At 44.6% G+C, this 13,205-nt stretch overlaps 1 protein-coding gene across 9 annotated transcripts in view; it reads right to left on the reverse strand.

Moving 5' to 3' along the window:
• The window catches only part of ZFAND6 (zinc finger AN1-type containing 6), a 44,026-nt gene that overhangs the window by 1,678 nt on the left and 29,143 nt on the right, over positions 1–13,205 (reverse strand). For 6 of the 9 annotated variants that reach the window (XM_053912540.2, XM_053912541.2, XM_053912542.2 and 3 more), the window contains exons 2-5: positions 10,420–10,590; positions 9,049–9,217; positions 7,920–8,020; positions 1,359–1,472 (exon numbers count right to left, since the gene is read on the reverse strand). In XM_053912540.2, coding sequence (XP_053768515.1) covers positions 1,359–1,472; positions 7,920–8,020; positions 9,049–9,217; positions 10,420–10,573 — 538 coding nt within the window. In that variant the 5' untranslated portion in view covers positions 10,574–10,590. Of the gene's footprint in view, positions 1–1,358; positions 1,473–7,919; positions 8,021–9,048; positions 9,218–10,419; positions 10,591–10,782; positions 10,908–13,205 lie in introns of those variants that run through there. The other 3 variants (XM_053912539.2, XM_024561664.4, XM_045196475.3) reach the window with 2 other exon arrangements.

The following is a 13,205-nucleotide window of genomic DNA, read 5'->3' on the forward strand; positions in this document are numbered from 1 at the left end:
GTGTGATTAAACGATTGGAAATGGAACACAGGAGTCAATATTTTAACACTGACATGTGCTGTAAACTTCCTTTACCATATTTTTCAACTATATAACTTTATATCTGTAACTTTATAATAATGAAGGAAAATGAAGCCAGCACTAACCCCAGACTGACAGATTGGACAAGATGAGAATTAGTAAGTCTCGGCCCTCCAATCATGAAGTTTGAGGGATTCTGAGATTTAGAAAGACTATATTTGATATTAAATACGTGTATTTTCAAATGTGTTACTTCTTCATGTTTGGATGGGCCAGTCTTAAACATCTTTGATAATCAGACTAAAATCTCCTTTCTTCTTTACCTCCAACCTATTCCTTAGTCAGACAGAGAAAGCTTCCTAAAACATAACTCTGCTCAAAATCCTATCTGCTCTTTTCTCAGCTCATATTCTATTCGGCACAATGCCTGGCACATAGTAGACAATAAACGGTCCCTACTGTAGCTGCACCTGCTTCCCCCAAATTAACCACAGTCCACAGCATTAGCCTGGTCTCTGCTCTGTCAGACTGCAGCACCCAACCCCCCCTGCACAGTGTGCCGCCGCCTCCTTCCCCACTCCGGGACGTGCCCTGTCCTTTCCCTTCTCCACATTTTCCTTCAAAAGGTTTTCTTTCTGGCTGAAGTGCCCATTTCCGTCAGTTCTAAGTCCTGATCATCTTTTAAGTCCCAGCTGACACAGTCTGTCTTCGTGACATTTTCCTCGATGAGCCTCTCCTCCTCTTCCCTTATATGAATCAATCACTCCCACCCCGAATTCCCAAACCAGTCTCCCTGAATGCACTTGATGTGCTTCCTGTGCTAAATACCCAAGGAGTATCTTGAACGCTGTTTTCTCCCCGTGTTAATAACAGCACCATCAGATGGCTCTGTCGCAGCACTCAGCCTGTACTGGTTACCTATACTGGGGCCACGCAAAGCTAACCGCTTACGTGTATGAACTTCCCGAACCCGCACAACCTATGATTAGCCCTTTACACAGCTCACCGAGTACCGACCACTCTCTCTGACGCAGCCTCTGGCTCCTTGAAGGCAGGAGCCACATCGCCGGCTGTTTGCAGCACCTGGCACCCTGATTTAACTTGTCTAATACTCTCAAACTCAGCTGAAGTGATTTTTTAAAAGAAAACTATTCATTTCACTTTTAAGTATATAATTAAATCTACTTTTATTTCTTTAAGGAAATTCAGAAGCTGAAGCGTATCCAGTATTAACTCTTATGGAAACAGAAACAATCTTACTTGAAGGCAGTAATAGGAAGCCAGGTGTTATTTTAAAATACAATCCTAATTTTGAACCATTTGAATTGGGCCCTTACCAGTCAGTCCCACTTTCTTCCTGCACAAGAAACAGCGATTCTTTTTCTGTTTTGGTTTTTCAAGAGACTTGCTTTGCTCTTCAGATGGCTGCTGTGCCGTGTCTGAGACTGAAGCTGACAAAAACAGGAAGGTGGTGGAATGCAGTTATTCAGTGGTGACATCTGGGTGGTTGCTGTCCCCCACCCCCACCGATCTGCTAGTCAGAGGATAACTGAGGGATTTATTTATTCATGGAAAGATGCTCGCCTTGAGGTACAAAGTGGTTTATGTAACGACCCTTCCCATTAAATGTATGCAGGCATATATGTAATACACGTACGCTCATGCAGAAAATACACTGATACGTTCACAGTGTCTCTATTTTCTCATTTTTGCAATCATTATGTATTTGATCAATACAAGGCATGCGCGCGCGCGCACACACACACACACTCTTAAATACTTCCTGTGTATCCTAAGGCAGTATGTAAAAAAATAGACCTATGCAAACTTGTAAGCATTGCTGGTATCGGAAGTAGGCTTCTCAGAAAAAAACAGGAAAAAAAGGCTGAAACCAAGATTCAGCAGAATACTAAGTATGGTTAAAATTTTCAGGATGTTTCACATAAAATCTTTAGAATGTTGGAAATAAGACAAACTGATGAAACTTTATAATTAAAATAGTAAATGGATGCACGTAAGTAGTGAAACCCAGGCCGGCTGCACTACTGAATCAGGTCAAACTGCCGCCCTGAAACTCAGGCGACCCCCGCTGTCACTAACTACGCCAGCCCTCCTGACTGCTATCACTGGACGCGACCTGTAACATGACCCAGCGGACATGAATCCTGGCTCTGAAACAGCGACTTGCCTTGGAACTAGTTCTCGACCTCCCCGATTCCAGCGCGAGCCCTTTTCTTTGGGAACCCACTGCTCAACCTATGGCACCACGGCAGGCCCTCTGCCCAGCTGCCTACAGCTCATCCAAAAGGCCTTCCTCTGTCTCCATCATTTCATCTGGTTCTCTCCTTCTTCTTAAGGTTGAGCTCGAGCGCCTGCCCTCCAGGAAAGCCCTGACTTGGTTCTCTGCAGCTTTCCCTCAGACCACCCTGAAAAGTCCCTGACCACCACCGGGCAGTGCCCTCTTCAACTCACGAGGCCCAGGCCTTAACTGAAAACCTCACGAGGTGCCCTCCACTGTTTAAATTTTTTGACCCCCCACTAAGCCCAGGCTAACAGCCGGGCCCCTCATGGTTTTTTTCATCCTTCCTTTTCCAGCCTCGTCTCTCACCTTGCCTCCTGGACGCTGCATGCTCCAGACACACTGAAGTGCGTGTCGTTTCCCTGAATGCATTGAAGTCTCTTCTATCTCTGGGCTTCTGTAAAAGTTGTCCTTTGTATGGGGAATTCTTCTTCCATGCCCTTGTCCCTTTCTTTACCTACAATGTGATCACTGCACACCTGGACATTCTGGGCGACAGTTCTAGTAATGTATACGTTTTCTTTTTGAAACAGAATACAGACACATAAAGCCCTGCATCTTCTGTAACTAGATATCCCTAGAACATAAGCTCCATGCGGGCGGGGCTGTGTGTCTTGCTTACAATTTTTCCCCAGTCCCTAGAACAGTTCTAGATAAGGCCAGGCCATGTGCAAAGAGCTTGGAAAAGCTTTTCCTTGCAATCCAAAAAGAATCTATTTATTGTCTTTGAACTCTGTAAGGCATAGTATCTGATCTGTTCTCCCAATCGCACTGAAATAAACTGATGTAACTAGTATTTTACAACGGCAGGGACAGCACCACCGTAAGATCATATCTTTAACACAACTGGTTTGCCTGCTGAGACACAGACTCTGCGTGGTTTCTGGAGATAGAGAAGTGATGTGATACACTTACCTGCTGGGCACACAAATGCTACCGCAAACCACGAGGCCTCTCACAGGACTAAACCTAGAGATCCGCCTACGTGGCTTCTCTGTAAATGAGGTGGACACACACCCTTTTGAGTTCTGGACCAGTGGGTTTGAAAGCAAGGGCTCCAGAGTGCGGCCGATTAATGCCACCTATATCCCCACAAGACTAGGGGAACCTCAGCCCATCTGACACTATTGGCTGGTGGCCTGAAATGAAAGTCACCAAATGAATTCATGGGCAAGATAAGAGAGTATTGCGTAAAAGTGTCTGACTCCCAGAAATTACCTGTTTCCTCAGTTTCTATGAGATTTAAGGCCAAAGCACACCCGACCAAACTGTTATGTGAGAGGAAACAATTCAATCCCTGAAAAGTGCCATTCAGTGGACTGAAGGCCAAAGGCCATAATCTCATTGAACCTGAAGTCAAAATAAGAACAGTGTCCTAAAAGCAGGCAGTTTTCCGTATTCTGGAATGAGAACTAGAAGGAGGTCGCCTGCTTGTTAATGATCGACGACAGGCGGCTGCGGGTGAGGGTGCTGCAGCCATGGGTCCTAAAGGTCCATTTGGGAGGCCCCTGCAAGGGCACCGTGTTTGCAAAACACACCGCCCAGCACTTACTGACTTAATTTTTAATGGGAATGGCACCTAGACAAAGGCGACTGGCCTGTACTTTGAATACATTTCAAAAAGCATGAGTCAGGTGAATTAGTGTCACTACCCACATGCAGCAACACATTCGAGTGCAACTGTTCTCTGGGTCCTGTAAAAAGGAAGGAAAGGAGGGAGGGAGGGAGGGAAAGAGGGAGAGATAACCTTTCCAGCTTTAGTTCCAACATACGCTGGCCTGAAATGGCCACTGCGGCAACTGCTGTTCTCCCTATTTCCCACATTTCATCTTTTCCTACCTGTATACTTTTGCTCTCAATTACTTTTCCAGCAAAAAGTGCTCTTCTCTGTGCCTGTCCTTCATATACATGCAATCACACAGGAGGAGCCTTCTGCACCCAGCTTCTCTCATTTAGCATGTTTTCAAAGTTCGTACCTGCTGCAGCACGTCCAGGACGCCACTGCTTCCAATGGTTGAGTGACAATCCTGTGCATGTGGACGCCACATTGGGTCCACTCATCTGCTGATGGCCACATGGGTCATCTCCGCATGGCAACAGTTACAAACAACACTCTGAATACCATCGGTCATGTTCCCGTGCGGCTGTCCTCATGCCAGCACCACGAGGTTCGGGTGACTATGGCTGTGGTCAGTCCTCCGCCAACCTGGCTCTATTTTCCCAGACTGTTCTGGCTGTTCTCACCCACTCTTTTAAAATCAGAATAAATCTCATGTTTAATCCACACAGCTTTCCTAAAGTAGTCCCAAGGGACTATTTCTCTCTGATTGTCTGAGCCACCGATTCAACAATTCCACTCTGTTTGGACTCAGGAACCCTTGGAGTGGAGAATTCCACTCCCCTCTGCCACTCCGTGCCTGACAATGACCCAGCTGTTCTAGCATGCTTCGGTGACAGAGAGCTCACCACCTCGAAGAGGACTTCATTCTACTGTTGGAAAGCTGCAAGATTCTCTTACTGTTAACCTGCTATGATTCCCAAATCACTACGGCATCAGAAAGTAAAAATATCCTTTGCAGTTTACAAAGCTCATTTCACCTCCATTATTTCACTGCCTTCTAACACCTTGTAAGGTGGACATGGTTCTTAGTCTCCTTCAAAAGTAATGAAAAGAAGGATCAGAGAAGTGGGGGTATTGAGATGTGAAAACAACAGAACCTCTGAACCCAGTTCCACACTCCATTGGCTATGACCCCGCCCCTGAGGGACTCAGAGGGTCAACAAAGACTTGAGCATGTGGCTGAACAGGACAATCAACTGTGACAGGTAAGGGTGCCCCAAAATACTGAGTTTTTTTTCTTAAAGTCAGTTTTTGTAAGTGACATTCCTAAGTGGCACTGTGTGAGATATGTTATTTGTTAAATTAAAAGAAAACATAATTAAATGAGAGACATGCTACAATATGCTAAATTCTGGGTTAAACATGAAGAAAAGTTTTCAGAGGCATGAGGACAAAATGAAAGCAGTCCTGCCCACCTGGTGGCAACAGATTCTAATTATGAGGAGAAAACCCACAGAGAAAAAAGCTGGTCCAAGGATACTGTTCTGAGAACTCCAGTAAAACACGTTAGGAAATTCTGGCTTAGGCACACAGTTGCTACCCATGTACTGTCTTCCACCTGGGACAGTCTTCCTAGCAAAATACATTTTCCTTGAGGGATGCACATGGAGTAAAATAAGGAAAACAGATACCTGGGTTGGCCACCATACCAGCCGATCCTACCCTGGGAACAGAGTGGGGCTGGATTTGGCATCAGCGACACACACCCACACCCCAGCCCAGGAAGCAACACCTCTGCTTCTGCAACCCAGAGTCATGGGCCTGGGTTCCAGTTCTAGCTCAAATGACCGTGGACTTTAGCCAAAGACCTTTTCTTCCTCTGTCTGTTTTTGTCCTTCACCTACACAGGTGGAAAAAAAATTCTCTGCCTTTGTTCCTGTCAAGTACATCTCCATGCTATGAAGGTGTGAGTCTATATACAGAGTCACACCTGTGTGCAAGTTTTCTAGTAAGACATTCTTAATTCAACAGTAGAAAAGCAAGAAATTTTTGAAAACTAGGCTGAGATTTTACACATTGAAAACTAATCCTCTCAAATGCAGATGAAAGTCACACCAGATTTTTCAAAGATTCTGCTAAGCAGAAATTATGAATGAAGATTTTCGAAATATACTTAAAAGTTAATACTGGTTTAACCTAAAAGCCACTGTAAAAAGGCGTTTTTAAAATTCTAACCGCCACCCCCCAACACACACACACACACACACACACACACACACACAATTTCTCTTACTACAGCATCACGACCACCTTTTGTACTAGTGCTCTCAGGGCTGGGTACACAAAACTCTGTTTTTCTCCAAACGCAGCGAACGCTGTCAAACTGTGTCATCTTGTGACAGTTCAGCACCTCACACCCACACTCTTGCTCAGCCTGGTCCAGCAGCGGCTACTGCACTGCGCACTTTCCACCGTCAGTGCTGTGAAGTGTGTTCCACTGGGAGACGAGGGCACTGTCTCTGTGAGTCACAGCCTGCGCTCCTTCTTCCTTGTTTGCTCTCGGCTGAAACTGCTAAGCAACCCTTGCTTCCTGAACCTCTCCCAGCGACTGAGGCCTGACACTAACCAGGAGCATCCAGGTGACTGTTGTCCCCTGTGCTGACGCGCCGGCCCACTCGCTCCTCTTGACCTGAGCCTCTCGTTTTCGACCTGTGCCAAGGACTTCCACACCTCACACTTGCCATTGATGACACGTTTAAATACCTCTGTTTACCACTACCTCCCCTGAACTCTTTAAATTTGAAATTTGATTACTTTCAACTTACTCAATCTAAAATCTCATCAACCATAATGCGTCCCTCAGCCTCTCGGTCTAGGCAACCACGCCCCTGCCACTGCCATCAAACAGGGAGCTTTTACACCACCCTTGTCTTATCCCCAAGTCCGATGGGTAACTAAATCTTGGGAACTTTTCTATTTCTGCTTAAAAATATCCCTCATCTCTGCCCTTCCTTAAACATTTCTAGTTAACTAAAAATCAAACTCTTCACTTATAATTTTATGAATTCATAATAATATGTTGGGTGGACCAGAATATTAGTGTTGACCACATAGTGTATTTTCTTGCTATAGCGACCACTGGCAAAAAGGCCATTTATGCCAATTATTGGCTGGGCATGAACTCAGAGCAAGGGATTAGCTGGTGCAGCCAATTTGCACCTTAGCAAACCGAGGCTAAGATCGACGGGTATCTGTCATCACCACGTGAGCACCATGCACAACAGAAGGCCCACTGGCCAGGAGGTCCTCTCTGCAGTGCATGCCACAGGCAAAACGACACCCCACACATCCGCGGGCCTGCCTTTGCAGAGCACCCGTCACAGAGAGCACAGTGTCACACGCTGGTGGAATGTAACTCATGAAGCCAGGTTTTTGAGCAAAGGCCTCTCCTGCTCTCCCCACCTGCGAAGAAAGCCTTCCTACAGTCCCAGGCTTCCTGGACCCCCTGGACCCACACGGTGGCGATACAAAGAGCATGGGCAAGAACAAGAGATGCCACCTGTAAATGTAAGTGACCGAATGTGCTGGAGTCCAAGAGGGGGAGAGAGGGTGACTGCCAGTCAGGTTAGATAGCCTCTTAGAAAATCTGAGTCAAAAACAAGAGATTCCTCTCAAATCAGCAGCCCCAGTTTGCTTGGAGAGGACATAGTATTCAGATTAAACTGGCTGAAATAACAACAGATAATAATGTAACACGACCACTCATTCACTTAAATATATTTCTCAAACTAAACAGATTTTGAAGTTTCTAAGTTTATACTGATGAGATAATTTTACATAAGTGGGAAATGGTTCCCAACATTTCAGTTAATTAAATACTTGAGGATATAATGTATTCTGCTCATAAAGAAAATAAATATAAAAATGTTACAATGTTAGGCTGGTAATTTAAAAAATATATTCACCCAGGACAGTGCCTGCCCTGTAATATTGAAACGCTAAATAAATGATGAAATATACACTAGTTCGTATGCAAACCTTGCAGGTCTTCCGTTTCAGGTATCGCTCTGTCCGCAGATGTACTGTCCACTTGGGAAGATGCTACAGATTCTGATAAAAGTGACTGATTTGATACAGAACTAGAAAGCAAAAATATTTAGATTTTAAAAGATCATCTCTATGCATGAACAGTCCCTAACGTGATACAAGGAAAAGTTCAACGCATCTAAGTAGATTGTTAAGACAAGAATTAACATAAAAATACTTTTTATAATTTAAACATAACCTCAGAGCTTTGGAACTAGAGACCAACGTGGCCCAAAAGTTTCCTGCTTTGGAAATACAGCCACAGTGTGTCCTTTGTGTGTGAATCCAGGTAATGGAAAATGGCATGATGAAGACGTGCACAAGGAACCCGAGCACAGAGTGGTAAACGACACCCTGGCCAACGGGACTCAACATCTCCTGTCGTGAACTGGGAAAAAACTACGGAGCCCGGCTGGGTGGAGCCTGGTCCTGATGCACCAAGGTTGCGGGTTTGATCCCAGGTCAGGGCACGTACAAGAATCAACCAATGAGTGCATCAATAAGTGGTAACAACAAATCAATGTCTCTCTCTCTCAAACCAATTAAAAATTTGTAAAAAATAAAGAAACTAAGGAGTAGAAACTTAGTATTGGTTTCCTAACAGGAGGATAAAAATAAAACAAATATTCTGTATTTTCAGGCTTCTAAATGATGTAACTTCAAAGTTAGAAAAAATACAGTACAACACAAATAATGTAACTACCATATCATGATATGGAACAAAGAAAACTTGTGACAAGACTCTTTTTAAAAACGAAATACTAGTATTTGCAGAGTAAGGCTGCAGCGAGAAGAACCTAGCATGCTACAGAACGACTTCGGGGTGGGTTAGCTTGTATGGGGGGACGGAATAAAGGAAAAGCTGCCCGAAAAGGAAATCTGGGACTTAAAAGACAAGCCCCCAACCCCATCCCAATGTAAAAACAAACAGCCTACTTAACTAGTCATTACTGATAATGAGGCAAATACAACTTCAGGCAGTTTAAAAATGTATGTAGTTCTTGCTAATAGGACTGATCGAATATGGAACGCATCCCTCTGTTTTCTGAAGCGTGCCATCCCCACCTGGAGGCGCCCCTACCTTGGCTGCGTGGATGGAGACGTGGAGTCTAGCGCGGACTGTGCCTCCGGGACGCTGCCGTCTGTGCGCGGGACCGGTAGGGACTCAGACAGACTACTGACAGAGGTCGCTGCAACGGCACCACATTTCGCATTAGTGACTCTGCGCTCTGGGCAGCCCCACACCTCGTCTAAAAGAATCAAGAACGATTTTCCACAAAATGCAGTGAATGAACTTTGTTTATACAATACACTGGTTCATTTCTTTTAGTTAAAGTTTCCTCAATACTATAGTTTTCCAGTGAAAAGACATTTATTTTAACCATGAAGGAGGAAACCATATAGAAACTGTATATATTAATAAACTAAACTGACGTTTATCAGGACCGAAGGTCAGCGAACCCTTTAACTCACAACATCTTCCGAGCACCAGTGCAGACAAGAGGTATTAACAATAAAAGCTAATCTAACAGTAAGGCAAACCTAAGTTCAGAATTAAAATCTGTGCTCAGCATATTAGATTACATTGTTTTCCCTATTCTTCATAAGGCAGATATGTAGATCATGATTTAATTTCAAAAACAGTAATGTATATCGATTTGATCTTAGCCTTAAGAAAAACTGGAGAAGTTCTGATTCAATGGTTCTAGCTTTTGGCTAGAACATGAAGCAAAGACGAGAAAGGGTCCAAACAAAATTTTAAATGCACTAAGTACCAGCCTGTGTGTTCATCAACCACAGAAACGTTCCTAGGCATCAACTTACATGAGGACCATCCCAAACGAGGACTAAAAGAGTTACACCCTCCCTTCGCAAAGCTTACACTCAGAATCCGCACTATCCTTCCTACTGAACTGCTGCCACTTTAAAAGCCCATCTCAATTCCAGGAGAATCCTTGGACTCGAAAAGGCAGAGAACTCCGGTGACTGGGGTAGACACCCCTTACTGCCCCTCCTTCCTGGTGGGGAACACTTTCTGCAAAGCCAGCTATGGCTGTTCATCATCCACTCTTTCCTTCTACAACTGTTTTGACTGCAGAAGTCATCCAAGATCAAAGAACCAAGGCCCCCTTGTAGCCCTCACTCCCTCACCTTACTTTCCAAGGGAGCTCAGTGTACTTGAAGTACACCTCTATTTTAATAAGATAATGGAGTTTTGTAGCACAGCAAGTAAGACTGCGAAATGGATTTATGCTAGTTATTTTCAATGGATAAAAAAACCCACATCCCTGTCCCCCTACCACTGATGACCACAGTAGGTAATGAGCCACTTTCCTGACCTGAACTTAGTACAGTGAGTGCAACATCAGAGCAGGAAAGGGTGCTGGGTTCACTGTGTGACCCAGGTGCGCCTCACTTCTGAACAGAGCTGTGTTTTGGCCGGATTACTTACCAGGTGGGCTTATTCTATCGTTACTACTATTCTGTCGTTGAAGATGTTCTTTGTAGCACACTGAACACATGCCGTTTGTACGAGGGTTTCCGTAAAATCCGCAGCCAGTGGAACAAAGCATAGGCACTTGGCTGTGATTAGTTTCTTGAGCCATGTTCCTCTGTTGCACACCTGAAATTTACAAAAAATTAGCAAAAAAAGTCACACACTGCAATCATACATTATCCATGTTTGCATTGTATGATAAAGAAAACCCCACATACACCCCCCTCTAAGCCCTCTATGTAGCTGTCAAGACTGAGGGCTAAGATACGGAAGACACAATAAAAACTAAAGGACACAAACAGAACTTGCGTCACTAACCCACTGCACACAAGCAGGTCTGGACCCGCTCAGAAAGCAAAAGCCCCGACACAGCAAGGCCTCTGTCCAGAACACTCCACACTGTCAGACGTTAAGGGAAACCCTGGAAGTCCAGCTCAGTTTGAATCCCTAGTGATAAGAAATATACATTATAAGTTTTGCTATGTTATACTATTAATTTCTAAACTTTTAAACTTTAGTCCAAGTTCATGTTTTAACTTGTATAATTTCTTCTGTTTGAAAAGCATTTAACATAATAGCAAAGCTGGGGAAGATACAGAGACGTGGGCAGAACGCTGTTGAAACGAGAAGCTGGTTCTGTCTTGTTGGAAAGCAATCTGACAATTGCCCCTAAGCGCCCTGCAGAAAACCGCCCTTTCGGCCACTCATTCTCCATGAGTGTTCGATAGCATAACTGGGCATGCTCCGAAAAAGGTACAGGCACAGTGAAATGTACATACAATAGGTGGACAACTAGGGCAAAAAGAGTGTCTATTAATCATCGGAACGGAGGGAAAAGGACATGTCAAAGACGGCAAAGTGAACGGTGACCTTTTCTGATATGTACCTTTTCTGTACTTTTAAGAATGAAGACAATAATTTTTTAAAGTATTTACAAGTTAAAAAATCCCAGACAGAGGAACAGTTTGGAAACCATGTGAAGGCAAAAATCAATTGGAGCAGATGGAAGAATCCAACGCGCCATTTCTCTCATAAAGCAAGTGGCTCTCTCAGCATGAACAACATGACAGAAGGTAGTAACAGGCTCCTATCTGACAAGTTCCCAGGTGAAATGAAGGAATGTGTACATTTAAGAGGAGTCTATGTTCAAGGATGTTGAAAAATGAGAGGGCCATGTTTTGCCACTGAGGTTTCCTCGGCCTAATAAACAATGAAGGAAAGCATTCAAATCACCATCACACATGTCCCCCCACACCTACGCTATCGGAACAGACCAGTGCGGGGTGTGGGGACCTCATGTGCATTTCAGAACCAAGAGCAGTAACGCACTTGACTGGATTACAAAAGAAAGCAGTAGGCTTATCATGTCCCTCTAAACAGATGTCGTGCAATTGTTGAGAATACCTAGCCTAAGAATACAACCTGGGTTTTTTCCTTCTTACTCCATGATGGCAAGTCATTTCAGGATCCAATCTTTGCTGCTGCGATACATATATGCTACTTTAGGTCCTTCCCTCTCCTACAGGTCTGTAGTAACAATGATGGGCCAGAATAGCCAATGGCAAACGTTTTCTTGATTTGGGGCCTCTGTCCCTCAGGGACAGTGAGCTTGTCAGGTTTGGGTATCAGGGCAATGGCTCGAGGTCACATACACAGCTGGGAGGGGCTGGCACTGGGCCTCAGGACAGGCAGTCTAGCTCCGAAGTCCATGCTCCACACCAGTGGCTCTCCGAGTGTGCGCCACTGTCCCAGGGAGGTCGACTGTGTGGGTACTAACGCTAACCAGCCATCATGGTGACATGTACAAAAGCAGTGGTAGGTAGTCGCCAGCAGCCTGACCTTCCAGATCTTGGCAGGGGCACCAAAGTGTAATGTGCTCAGAGTAAAGTTAATTATTTTAAATCCTCAAGTAGAACACACACGTCTTGTTAGTGTCTTGTGTGGCAAACTGGCTGCACCAGAAAGCACCCCTGCAGCGCAGAGGTACGGCGGCTGTTTGGAGAAAAGCACTTGCACTCTGTTCGAGCTGCAAGCTGACTGGGTCATCTTTCTCGTGGAACGTGTTTCTTATTTCCAAGACTGGCAACTCTAGTTATTCAGACTTGACTACATGGCAGATATTTTCTCAAAAATGAACAAAGTGAGCCTGTCACCTCAAGAAAAACAACTACTAGTACTTACGGCCAAGGACGACATTTAAGCAAAAACAATCTTGGCAGCTGCCTCCCATTTTCAGAGGGTGTCTGCTGAGATCAGTGGTGATGTTAATGGCATGTGAGGAGCTGGTCCTGTGCGACATTTGCAAGATCAGAGCAAGCCCGTGAACCACTATTTCCCAGGTGAGCGATGTACAGCGGTACAAACTGACTGACGGACAAAAGATCTACTCAAAGGGAAAGACGAATGAATTTTAAAGTAACGGAACAGGAAGTCTTTATATAGTTTGAGCTTCTACACTGCGTGCGTCCCTTTAAGAAACTACAATCTGTTTTAGTCTGATACCAAAGAAGAACCTCGAGTGTCTGAGAAGGTGACTGACATGCTCCTTCCTTTCCCAACTACACGTACAGTGGACACTGGTGTACCTTTGCAGCAAATTAAATGTAGAGGCAATGATGAGAATTTGGCTGTCTGCTACTAAGCCAGACTTTGAAGAGACTGGCAAACACATGCAACAAGGCCGCTTTTCTCACTAAACCATTATGGTGCAGGAGAAATCGGTTATTTTTCCATAAAATATT

Source organism: Desmodus rotundus, chromosome 10 (assembly GCF_022682495.2).
Source record: "Desmodus rotundus isolate HL8 chromosome 10, HLdesRot8A.1, whole genome shotgun sequence".
Lineage (NCBI taxonomy): Eukaryota > Metazoa > Chordata > Mammalia > Chiroptera > Phyllostomidae > Desmodus > Desmodus rotundus.